Source organism: Thamnophis sirtalis, unplaced genomic scaffold (genome assembly GCF_051295495.1).
Source record: "Thamnophis sirtalis isolate CommonGarterSnake01/CBP01778 unplaced genomic scaffold, rThaSir2_p1.2 scaffold_14, whole genome shotgun sequence".
Taxonomy (NCBI): Eukaryota; Metazoa; Chordata; class Lepidosauria; order Squamata; family Natricidae; genus Thamnophis; species Thamnophis sirtalis.
The window spans coordinates 7,842,757-7,854,796 of NW_028261394.1; the positions used below are offsets into that span (position 1 = coordinate 7,842,757).

Consider the following 12,040-nt stretch of genomic DNA (forward strand, 5'->3'; position numbering starts at 1 on the left):
AAGACCTCTTATCTTTCTGAGTTTGCCCTCTGGCTGCAAGAATTGCAGAGTTGGGGAATGGAGAAGTCAAGCGTAGCTCTGGCTCGCGATGCAGATTTGACGAGTGAAAGTTGGGTCAGATACAATGGTGGGACTCAAGCCGGTTCGGACCAGTTTGGGCAAACCGATAGTTCCAGTGATCAGTTGGTCCCGCCCGGTGGTGGGTTGCAGGCGGTGCGTCCCGGTACGGGTGTACCGGTGCGTGCTGGGAGCACCAGGTACCGTTCTGGGGGGTGCTCCGGAGGTCCCACCTGCCCACCCATCCTCCTTACTTGTATTTGAGCTCTTCGGGGCTTCGGCGCACACGGTGCCTGCATGACACTCCGCCAAGTAGCTGGAGCGTTGCAGAGGCGTCACAAGAGGTAAGGACGGATGCGTGCACTGCATACATGCTGAGCGCATACATGTGGGAAACACTGGGGCCCGTTGCACCATATCAGTTGCAACAGGATACGGAACCCACCACTGGTTCTGCCCACCCGCCCCTGTTCTATTCCGTCCTATATTTCCTTTGTTCGAAGCCCAGCTGATCGGTGCGGCAGAATGGATTGCTATCTCTCAGCTGTTTTACTCACTGGAGCTGCAGGAAAAGGTAAGATTGAGTGCTGATTTCAAATGCAATGTGTACCTGCGCGAAGCGAACCCGTTGTGGTTGTTAAGTCAAGGACTACCTGTATCCTTTGGGGGGCGAGTTGTAACTTTGAGAGAGAGTTCAGTCATTAAGTGGGCAAACTTTCCGAAAATCAATAACCCTGGAGGATATGTGCCCAAGTAGAACACATGATTGATCAGACCTTAGATATTTTTTTTAAAATCACATTTTTTTATTTATTTCCTCACAATGCTTCTTTCTTTTCACACAAGGGAGATTTAGCTCCTTCTTCTCATCTTTCTTTGGGAACAAGTGGATTCCCGACCTTTGGGGAGGAAAAAAAAATCACCTGGTGGTAACCGTACCAATTTCATTTTCACCGGTAGTCATGCCAGGTGCATCGGTCCGGTAGTCTTAAGACGATGTCGACCTCTGGCTGGATCAGGGGCTATGAAATTTCATCGTGAGATTTCAAATAAATCGGTTTAGAGATTTTCCTTAGCTTTTCCTGGTGTCGAAATGCCCGGGCTTGTGGCTGAGCGAGGCCCATGGGTGGCAAATGAATCTGTACGGTCAGAAGAAAAGAAAACTTGTTTAAGAAAAGACTGAAAAACATCCAGGCCTTATTCAGATACCATGCTTAATCATTCATCTCTCTTGTTTATTTTTTTCCAATGAAACTTTCATTTTAAACAAGAAGGTAAAAGCTAAAGCAAAGTAACAGGACAGTAAGAAAGGAAAAAGAAAAATAATAGTTATGGAAAAAGCGAGGTAACAATAGCAAGAGCACTTAAGACTTCTATACCACTTCACAGTGCTTTTACAGCCCTCTCTAAGCAGTTTACAGAGTCAGCCTCTTGCCCCCAACAATCTGGGTCCTCATTTTACCACCTCGGAAGGATGGAAGGCTGAGTCAACCTTGAGTTGGTCAGGATCAAACTCCTGGCAGTGGGCAGACTTGTTAAAATGGTGGCACACTGGTCGGAATACAGCACTGAAGCTAATTCTGCTGACTGCTCACTGTCAGCAGTTCAATCATGACTCATGCCAAAAGTCAGCTGGGAAAGCAACAATGGTGGTCACCTGATCCCAGGGGACTGCAACCAACTGCATACATGCTGGTGGCCACGTGCCTGGTTTTTTTGATCGCGGGACTGTTGGGATACTGAAATGGTCATAAATGCGAGGACCGGTCACTTTTCAAAGTACCATGGTGACTTCGAACAGTTACCAAAGGAAGGATTGCAAAAATCAAGGACTGACAGTATCTCTGCAAACTATTGTCAAGACAGAATCTCGAGCCACAGGTGGAATTCAGCCAGTTCTGACCAGTTCCAGCGAACCAGTAGTGGAAATTTTGAGTAGTTCAGAGACCAACCAATACCACCTCTGGCTGGCCCCGCCCCCATCTATTCTCTGCCTCCCGAGTCCGGCTGTGAGTCTTCTTCTGTTGCCCTACACAGGGGAACGGAGCTGGGGATTTTACAGTATCCTTGCCTTGCCATGCCCACCAAGCCATGCCATGCCACGCCCACAGAACCGGTAGTAAAAAAATTTGAATCCCACCACTGCTCGGGACTGAGAATTAATAAGATTCTTATCAAAGAGTGATTCCTACTTACAGGCCTTGGATACGGGTTGTGATAATGAAGTCCCAACTCTATCCTCGCCTTGCACTCTTCTACACACTGTTTAATCAGCTCAGGATCTGTTAGCTGGTCTTGCAAACAGTACAGAAAAAAGAAAAGGAAAGTTAGAACAGAAAGTGCAGAGGTTCTAAAGAACAAACAGGTAAGTTAAAACTCCCCCCCCCAAATTACCTTGCGAATTCCACCCCTGTTCCCCCCCAAGACGTTCAAAGGAAAGACCTTGATCTTCCTGGAAGGATGGATGGATGGACAGAAGGAAGGGAGAGGGAGGAAGAATATTGATAGTGAATGAGAGAGAGAGGAAGGAAAAAGGAAAGATATTGATAGCAAAAGAGAAGGAAGGGAGGAAGGAAAGAGAAGGAATAATGAGAGTGAATGAGAGGAAAGGAACGAAGGGAGGGTGGATGGAAGAATATTGATAGTGAAAGAGAAGAAGGAAGGGAAGGGAGGAAGGAAGGAAAGAGAAGGAGAAAGAATAATGAGAGTGAATGAGAGGAAAAGAAGGAAGGGAGAGGGAGGAAGAATATTGATAGTGAATGAGAGAGAGAGGAAGGAAGAAGAAAAGATTGATAGCGAAAGAGAAGGAAAGGAGGAAGGAAAGAGAAGGAGAAGGAATAATGAGAATGAATGAGAGGAAAGGAACAAAGGGAGGGAGGAGGGAAGAATATTGATAGTGAAAGAGAAGAAGGAAGGAAGGAAAGAGAGGGAGAAAGAATAATGAGAGTGAATGAGAAGAAAAGAAGGGAGGGAGGAAGAATATTGATAGTGAAAGAGAGGAAGGGAGGGAGGGAGGAAGGAGGGAAAGGAAGGAGAAAGAATGAGTAAATGAGAGGAAAGGAAGGGAGGGAGGAAGAATATTGATAGTGAAAGAGAGGAAGGAAGGAGAGGGAGGAAGAATATCAATAGTGAATGAGAAAGCAAGAAGGAAGGAAAAGAAAGCTAGCTAGCTAGCTACAAATAACTCCTGCCTTAATCAGACATAAACCCTTTTCCAAGGATGATCTTCACGGCCTTTTGCTAAATTTATTGAGAAGAAGACAATGGCGAGGGACGTTAAAGAATTCCGGCCACTGAACTATTTCCTACCTGCAACCGAACTACCTCCAATTACATCAAGATGGAACCTTCCCTTGTATCTTTTATTTTTTTGACCCTGCAAAATCGGAAGGTCTTTTCAGTGATAACCCAGGAGCTGATGGCTGATAGTTTATCGCCCTCTTTTCTTTGAATCTTGGTGGCTCTGAGACGATGGCCTTCAGTGCACCATATATAAGCTTACCGCGGCTTAGTGCAATGTTTGAGCCATACAAGGAGGCAGGGCTGTGGCTATTGAGGACCTCAGAGGTTAAAGCCAGCCCTTTGTATTGTGCTGGGGTTAGTCACCAAGGCAGCCAACCAGAGTCTGACGTGACCTGATCCTTCAAAAAGGTGGCAGTTGATATTCTCGCTGCCACTCTTTCCACCAAGGGAAGCGTCTTAAGATATCCTTCCGGAGCCTCCTCTTCTTCTCCAGCCTTCCATGAACAGAAAGTTGAATCTTTGGCTCTTTCTGCCCTGCTGAAAACTGACAAAGTCAAGTGTCCCCCAAAAAGGAGCATTTGGCACTCAGGAAACAGGACCAAATGAGAGAAAGGAATTTTCTCACCTCCCTGGATAACAGTATAATCTTTATTGCCATTGTACTTAAATGTAGTGAAATTGAATCATCATCATCTTCGCTTGACGACCCCCATAATCCCTTGCTGGAGGGGGAGTCTGGGCAGCTGAATGGAGCTAGCAGAGTGTCTGAATAGCCGGATGCCCTTCTTGACACCAATACGGAGTTTTGTTCAGCAGATATATTCTCATTGTGCCCAGAGAGAGAAATATCCACCTCTAGCAATAGCGCTTAGACTTATATACCACTTTACAGGGCTTTACAGCCCTCTCTAAGAGGTTTTTGGTGTCAGCCTATTGCTCTCCCAAAAATCCGAGTCCTCATTTAACCGACCTCGGAAGGATGGGAGGCTGAGTCAACCATGAGTCAGTCAGGATCGAACTCCTGGCAGTGGGCAGAGTCAGCTTGAAATTCTGTATTTGAACCACTGTACCACCAAGGCTTCCTTCTTTCCTTCCTTCCCAAGCAATAGCAGACTTATATACCGCTTCACAGTGCTTTTACAGCCCTCTCTAAGCGGTTTATAGAGTCAGCCTATTTGCCCACAACAATCTGGGTCCTCGTTTTACCCACCTCGGAAGGATGGAAGGCTGAGTCCACCTTGAGCCAGTCAGGATCAAACTGCTGGCAATCGGCAGAGTTAGCCTGCAATATTGCATTCTAACTACTGGGAAGGAAGGAAGGAAGGAAGGAAGGAAGGAAGGAAGGAAGGAAGGAAGGAAGGAAGGAAGGAAGGAAGGAAAAGAGCAGTAGCAATAGCACTTAGACTTATATACCGCTTCACGGTGCTTTTACAGCCCTCTCTAGGCAGTTTACAGAGTCAGCCTCTTAACCCAACAATCTGAGTCCTCATTTTACCCACCTCGGAAGGACGGAAGGCTGAGTCAACCTGGAGCAACCTGGCAAATTGCAGGCAGCCGGCAGTCAGCAGAAGCAGCCTGCAGTACTGCACTCTAACCGCCTGTGCCACCATGGCTCTACTTGGGATCGAACTCACAGCCTCCTGATTGTGAGGCGGGAGCTCCACCCCTAGGCCACCACACCACTCCTTCTCACCTCCCTGGATGCTCACCCCAAATCCCATTGATTTTTTTTTTTTTAAAAAAAACCCTCCTGATCAAATGCTAACTCACAGCTCGATTCTTACGGAACAAGGTTTTAGCTTCGCTGACAATATACTGTTTTTCTTTCTCCGTCTCTTTCATCTGTCCAGTTGCCGGCCGCCACGTTTTGGCTATTCGGAATATTTTGCGGTAAAGGCCAAGGACTTCTTGACGAGTGACTGGTGTCATCTGGAGAAAGGAGAGAGGATATTCCTGGGTGAGCATTTGGGGCTGTGAAAAAAAACCCAAAAAGGCTTTCAAAACAGATGGATGTTTTCACGTTCTGCTCAATCAGTTTTCAAATATGTTTCTTGGCTCCATCCGCGAACTTGGAAAGAACCGGCAAAAATGGAGGGGAAACACACACACCCTCCACCCCCGAAAGCTATAATTATCTGCCAAATGTGGATAATAGCTACTTTTACATGTGCTAGATTTAAGGCAAGAAACTACCCGGCTGATATCAGCATACGTGAAAATATGCCTAGTCCTTCCTTAAAGATAAATGTGCCACAAGAATCAAAAGCAGGATGTTGAGAAGTGGAACAAGAAAAAATGGGGGGGGGAAAACCCAATTACAATAACCACAGAAAAGGGATGTGGTGGCTCAGTGGCTAAGACGCTGAGCTTGTCGATCAGAAAAGTCGGCAGTTTGGCGGTTCGAATCACTAGCGCCGCGTAACGGCGTGAGCTCCCGTGACTTGTCCCAGCTTCTGCCAACCTCGCAGTTCGAAAGCATGTAAAAAAATGCAAGTAGAAAAATAGGAGCCACCTTTAGAGGGAAGGGAACAGCGTTCCGTGGGCCTTTGGGGTTGAGACATGTCGGCCACATGACCACGGAGACGTCTTCGGACAGCGCTGGATCTTCGGCTTTGAAACGGAGATGAGCACCGCCCCCTAGACTCGGGAACGACTAGCACATCTATGCGAGGGGAACCTTTCCCTTTATCTAATAACTACAGAGTTGAAGAGAGTGATCTGCACAGAATTCATCTATGTATCAATGCAAAACTTCAAAACAAGTAGTCCTCAACTTACGACCACCATTGAGGCCACAATTTCTGTTGCTAAGTAAGATAGTTAAGTGAGTTTTGCCCTATTTTATAACCTTTCTTGCCACAGTTGTTAAGTGAATCACTGCAGTTGTGAAGCTAGTAACCCGGTTGTTCAGTGAATCTGGTTTCCCCATTGACTTGGCTTGTCAGAAGGTCGCAAAAGGGGATCGCATGATTCTGGGACACTGCAACCGTCATAAATATGAGGCAGTTGCCAAGCTTCCAAATTTTGATCATGTGACCACGGGAATGATGCAAATTCCCTTAGCAATAGGAATAGTACCTAGACTTATAGACTGCGTTCCAGCCCTCTCTAAGCAGTTTACAGAGTCGGCCTCTTGCCCCAACAATCCAATCATTTTACCCACCTCGGAAGAACAGAAGGCTGAGTCAACCTTGAGCCTGGTGAGATTCAAACTGCCAAATTGCAGGCAGCCGGCAGTCAGCAGAAGTAGCCTGCAGTACCACACTCTGACCACTGCGCCACCAAGGCTCACTTAATTGTTTTGCTTAGCGATGGAAATTTTGGGCTCAACTGTAGTTGTGAGTTGAGGACTATCTGTTATCTGCTTCCACCACCCCTTGGAGCGATTGTGAGAATTGATGGTGAAAACTATGGCGGACAACATCTTGTTAGATGCCAATGCTTAAACCTTCTTTCCGCTTGCACCCAAGACGCGGCGAGTCCAAACTATTCCAGACGCACGCAGAAAGCAAGCCTCACGTGAAAATGCCGGACAAATCCATCTTTTTTTTCCCCCCCCGACGGACAAAAGCAACGTCTGTTGTCCAGGACTGCTGAGCTCAGCCGCGGCAAAGCATCCTTGTAAACGAAATATTGTGGTTTCGTTGTTCATGATTTCAGTTCTGCACCCGAAGAGCACAATGCTCTCTTTCTTAGTGTTCTCAAGGAGAATTATTGACGGCCTGTTCGGGAAGGGTTGGCAAAGGTTTCACTGGGTCATATGCTAAATCATGTTTTAACACTGGCTTAGTAAATAAATTGCATTTGGCTCAAGACACAGAAGATGGATCAATCTGTCTGTCGGTCTGTCTCTCTACTTCTCTATCATCTACACCCTTCTCTCTCTTTCTCTCATTCTTCTCTCTTTCTATATCTATGTATCAGCTCAGTCTGCCCATCTATCTGTCTTTCTATCATATTTATAAACATATTTATATTTATATGTGTAATAAGTTATTAAGCTAAGGCCACTAAAGCACATTCTCATTCTCTCTCTCTTCTCTCATTCTTCTCTCTTTCTATATCTATGTATCAGCTAAGTCTGCCCATCTATCTGTCTTTCTATCCTATTTATAAAGATATTTATATTTTTATAAATAGGATAGATAAAAGAGCCGAGGTGGCGCAGTGGTTAGGGTGCAGTACTGCAGGCCACTTCAGCTGACTGTTATCTGCAGTTCAGCGGTTCTAATCTCACCGGCTCAAGGTTGACTCAGCCTTCCATCCTTCCGAGGTGGGTGAAATGAGGACCCAGACTGTGGGGGCAATATATGCTGACTCTGTAAACCGCTTAGATAGGGCTGAAAGCCCTATGAAGCGGTATATAAGTCTAACTGCTATTGCTATTGCTATTTATATGTGTAACAAGTTATTAAGCTAAGGCCACTAAAGCACATTCTCATTCTCTCTCTCTTCTCTCTCTCATTCTTCTCTCTTTCTATATCTATGTATCAGCTCAATCACCCATCTATCTGTCTTTCTATCTATCCTATTTATAAAGATATATATATATGTGTGTGTGTATGTGTGTGTGTAATAAGTTATTAAGCTAAGGCCACTAAAGCACATTCTCATTCTCTCTTCTCTCTCTCATTCTTCTCTCTTTCTATATCTATGTATCAGACAGGGCAGTTTGCCTATCTGTCTATCATATTTATAATCATATTTATATGTGTAATGCGTTATTAAGCTAAGGTCAATAAAGCACATTCACATTCTCTCTCTTCTCTTCTCTTTCTTCTCTCTTTCTATTATCTATGTATCAGACAGGGCAGTTTGCCTGTCTATCTGTCTTTATATCATATTTATAATCATATTTATATGTGTAATGTTATTAAGCTAAGGCCAATAAAGCACACTATAGTTTATTGTGAAAAACCAACCAGCATTGGAATTTTGTTCTTTTAACAATGGATGAACTGCAAATGCAGTTCTCCCAGCAATCCTAATAAGGAAAAAAATAACATTTATTGTCCCTTTTCCTGCAAAAAGCATCTTAAAGTCAGAGGAGCCATCTAAGCTGGGTTTAACAGAGAGCCCTCCCCACCACCAAGGATCTCTTGAGCCCTCCTAAATCCTGCACAGAAGAATTACACTGCCAAGCTGGTAGAGAAATTAACCAGGTGCCCAATCTTCATGTCTGCTTAAATGACTCTGTTTGAAAATGCAACCCCATTTTGTTGTCTTTGGAACTAAATGATAACATTTAGCTGAAGTAATGACCCTCAATTGTTCTACAGCTGGGAAAGGTGACAGATGGTTGTGTGTGTCTGTGTGTGTGTTTTTAATGGGGTGGTGCGTTTAGCTGAAGAAAAGAAATCTCATTTGGTCAGATATATCCCTAAAAACAAAAGGGCATCTAGTCAAGGCTGTGGTTTTCCCAGTTGCAATGGATGGCTGTGAAGGTTGGACCATAAGGAAGGCTGAGCACCAAAGAATGGAGGCCTTTGAACTCTGGTGCTGGAGAAGACTCCTGTGAGTCCCCTTGGACTGCAAGGCCATCCAACCGGTCAGTCCTAGAGGAGATGAACCCTGACTGCTCTTTAGAAGGCCAGATCCTGAAGAGGAAACTCAAAGACCTTGGCCACCTGATGAAAAGGAAGAAGGACTCCCTGGAGAAGAGCCTCATGCTGGGAAAGATGGAGGGCAAAAGAAGAAGGACTGCAAGGCCATCCAACCTGACAGCCCTAGAGGAGATCAACCCTGACTGCTCTTTAGAAGGCCAGATCCTGAAGAAGAAACTCAAAGACTTTGTTTTGATATGGGAATCCCAATGGGTCATTCATTTGGTATATAGACCAAGGTACCAATCCCTCATCCCGTTATGCAAGCAACAATCCAATAGGATGTGAGCCAGGTCTTTCTACCTCCGCTGCTCTGCAAATGCAGAGATGCTCGCTGTAGGGTATAGAATGGAATCTAACCATTGTGTTCAGTGGTTCGAATTTCACTCATGTCAATATGTTTTGGCAGTTGTAACTTCAAATTGCTGTCTACTTGAGAAGTACGTTTGTATTTTTTGCTCAGCCATCGCCCACCCTACTAAGGATAGCTATCTCATTTTGCATCAGTTTAAATCGATTTCCCCAGTTTCAGGATCGTAAAAACCTTCTCTTGAACCTTCTTAGTTTCCTCTTTTAGCCAACCAAATTGCCCTCATCTGTCGAGGCAAAGAGATGCCCCCAAATACATCACTCAACATTAAAAAAAACACCCCACAATTTCTTATTCATCTTTCGGCTTACAAGCCAGCTTTAGAGGAAATCTCTAGGTTTTCACTTCTTTTTTTCTTTACACAAATGAAGTTTTTTTTGGGGGGGGATGGGAAAAAAAGCCCCCCGGGGAATTCCAAATTGCTGTAGGTGCGATATTTGGACTGGGTTTTGTCTTAAAGAAACAAAACATTTTATATCCAATCCCCTATATGGGACACTAAAAACAAACAAAACTGGATTTGCAACCGCCTCCAGCAATAAAATTCATGATGTGCTGATGGATTTATGATGTCGCCAAATAATAAAAACAATGAGTAAAACTGAGCAATTTGTCTCCAGAGGGTTTTTTTCCCCCCCTCATGGAGTTCATGTTTCATGATTTCATGCTCCGTTCCTTCCTGCTACCTACGGCTTTGATTGAGGGCAACTGAGCGCATTGAAGAACTATACCAACTATTGGTGGTTTGTGGGTTGCAGTCAGAAAAACCACAGCAAGCAATAGGGTTCTTTGAACGTGGGCTGTTTCTTCAAAGTCTAGACCATCTTTTGAAGCAAACCCGTGGGTGGGATCTCGAATGCCATGCCTTTCAAACTCCTGGGTCTAAATTGCTGCTTTTGTATAATTTCATTAAGGCATTGATTAACAAGATGTCTGTCTATGAATGACTGGCTGCTGCCTATCAGCATCTGGTAGCAGCTTGGAAGATTAATAAGCTTCATTATATGCTTGTAGAATCTCATGCTCTGCAGTTTTGGTTCCACAATGGCCATATTTTCTTGGAAAAAAACTAAAAGAACAAACTTGAAAAAGGGGCAAATCTGAAGGAGCTTTGCAAGGATAAAAAAAATGTTTATGTTTATAACTTTGTTTTGCAAAGGAAAATTCAAGAGCCAAGCAAATCAAAAATGTATATTTGAATAAAGGTTTGTACACTTATTTTAAAAAGGCAACTCAATGTCTGTGTTTTTCCTATGAGCGTGAAAGACTGTGCATTAAACAGTATCAATGGGAGAAATTAAATGTGCCAAATAAAGGAAATCAGTGAGTTTTTGAAAAATACTATCTAAAGGGCAGGTTTTTTCGAAAGAAAGAACTGGTTTTTATAATCAAGGACATATGGTCACTATGTGATGAATTGCGTGTCTTCCTACAATGACAGTTGCCATTATTTGGGTGGGTGGGAGAGCGCAGAATATACAAATTTTCTTTTACATATAACCTGTATCTTATTTTATGTCAAAATAAAACCTGTTTAATTTACCAGGGATTTAGATTCGACCTTCAGCAGTCTGAAGCCCCACCCCTTAACCTTCAGGCCTCACCCCTGCAATGAGGCCCCACCCCCAGCTCTAAAGTTCCTCCTCCAGGATGAGACGCAAAGCATCTGTCTGTCCGTCCATCCATCCCTATCATCTGTCTGTCTGTCCATCCATCCAACCATTTCTATCATCTGTCTGTCTGTCCATCCATCTCTATCATCTGTCTCTGTCCATCCATCCATCTCTATCATCTGTCTCCGTCCATCCATCCATCCATCCATCCATCCATCCATCCATTTCTATCATCTGTCTGTTTGTCCATCCATCCATCTCTATCATCTGTCTGTCCGTCCGTCCGTCCGTCCGTCCATCCATCTCTATCATCTGTCTCTGTCTGTCCATCCATCCATCTCTATCATGTCTCTGTCTGTCTGTCCATCCATCCATTTCTATCATCTGCCTGTCTGTCCATCCATCCATCTCTATCATCTGTCTCCATCCGTCCGTCCATCCATCTTTATCATCTGTCTGTCCGTCCATCCATCCATATCATCTGTCTCTGTCTGTCCATCCATTCATCTCTATCATCTTTATGTCTGTCTGTCTGTCTGTCTGCCTAACTACCCACCCACCCATCCATCCACTTACCTACTAAAATAAAATAGAATATTATTGCTAAGGAAACTCGTGAATGCTTCCAGGTGGGGCACACAACACCAATGAGTCCTAGTTTGGTTCAGGTTTCATTGACAGCACTGACGCCATCTTGCCACCCTGTAGCGCCCCCTATGGGAGAGGGCAAAAAAACCCCAATGCATGTGCTGCTTCGCTCTGATGGTCCCACTTAGAGCCGTGTGGGCGATACCAATGTAGATGCGGGGGTGGGGGAGTCACCTGTGCCGTGCCTCCTCTTTTCGCGATGTTTTCTTCGTCTTTGGGAACACATGCTCTTCTCTCCCCCCCTCTCCCCTTTTCGGAGTCACCTGCACTTTTGCTCCCAACACAAACCCACCCATATGGGACCCAGAGGGTATACTTCACCCCCCCTCTCCCCCAACATAAATATTCGCCCTCACTCACCTCCACAGGCGACGAAAGCGAGGGGGGGAAGGGGAAGGGCGCCCCCAAAGCCGGCCCTCAAAGCGCTCTGACGCTGCGGCGTGGAGGCGCGTCCTACGTGACCGCGCCGCCAGCTGACTCCCTCCCCCCTCCGCGAAGGCCCCACC

At 45.0% G+C, this 12,040-nt stretch overlaps 1 protein-coding gene across 4 annotated transcripts; it reads right to left on the bottom strand.

Moving 5' to 3' along the window:
- Nucleotides 1-841: 841 nt before the first annotated feature.
- Nucleotides 842-12,004, bottom strand: LYRM1 (LYR motif containing 1). Of its 4 annotated transcripts, none has more exons than XM_087729358.1 (4): nt 11,895-12,004; nt 5,071-5,229; nt 2,254-2,346; nt 842-1,196 (listed from the first exon to the last, which is right to left on the bottom strand). In XM_087729358.1, the coding sequence occupies exons 2-4, from the start codon at nt 5,227-5,229 to the stop codon at nt 1,080-1,082; spliced, it is 369 nt and encodes a 122-aa protein (XP_087585484.1). In that variant the 5' UTR covers nt 11,895-12,004; the 3' UTR covers nt 842-1,079. The 4 variants fall into 4 exon arrangements, with proteins under 4 accessions (XP_087585484.1, XP_087585483.1, XP_087585482.1 ...); XM_087729357.1 differs by having other exon boundaries at nt 5,071-5,271; nt 11,895-11,988; XM_087729356.1 differs by lacking the exon at nt 11,895-12,004 and adding an exon at nt 5,813-5,953 and having other exon boundaries at nt 2,254-2,351; nt 5,085-5,229.
- Between the last annotated feature and the right edge of the window lie 36 nt (nt 12,005-12,040).

Coding starts and splice junctions, on each gene's coding strand:
- LYRM1 (XM_087729355.1), bottom strand. CDS start 5,872: ATGTGGCCGACATGTCTCAACCCCAAAGGCCCACGGAACGCTGTTCCC. Junction 5,230..5,812: donor CTGTTCCCTTCCCTCTAAAG/GTGGCTCCTATT, acceptor TCCTTTCTCCAG/ATGACACCAGTCACTCGTCA. Junction 1,197..2,253: donor ACAACCCGTATCCAAGGCCT/GTAAGTAGGAAT, acceptor CTGACCGTACAG/ATTCATTTGCCACCCATGGG.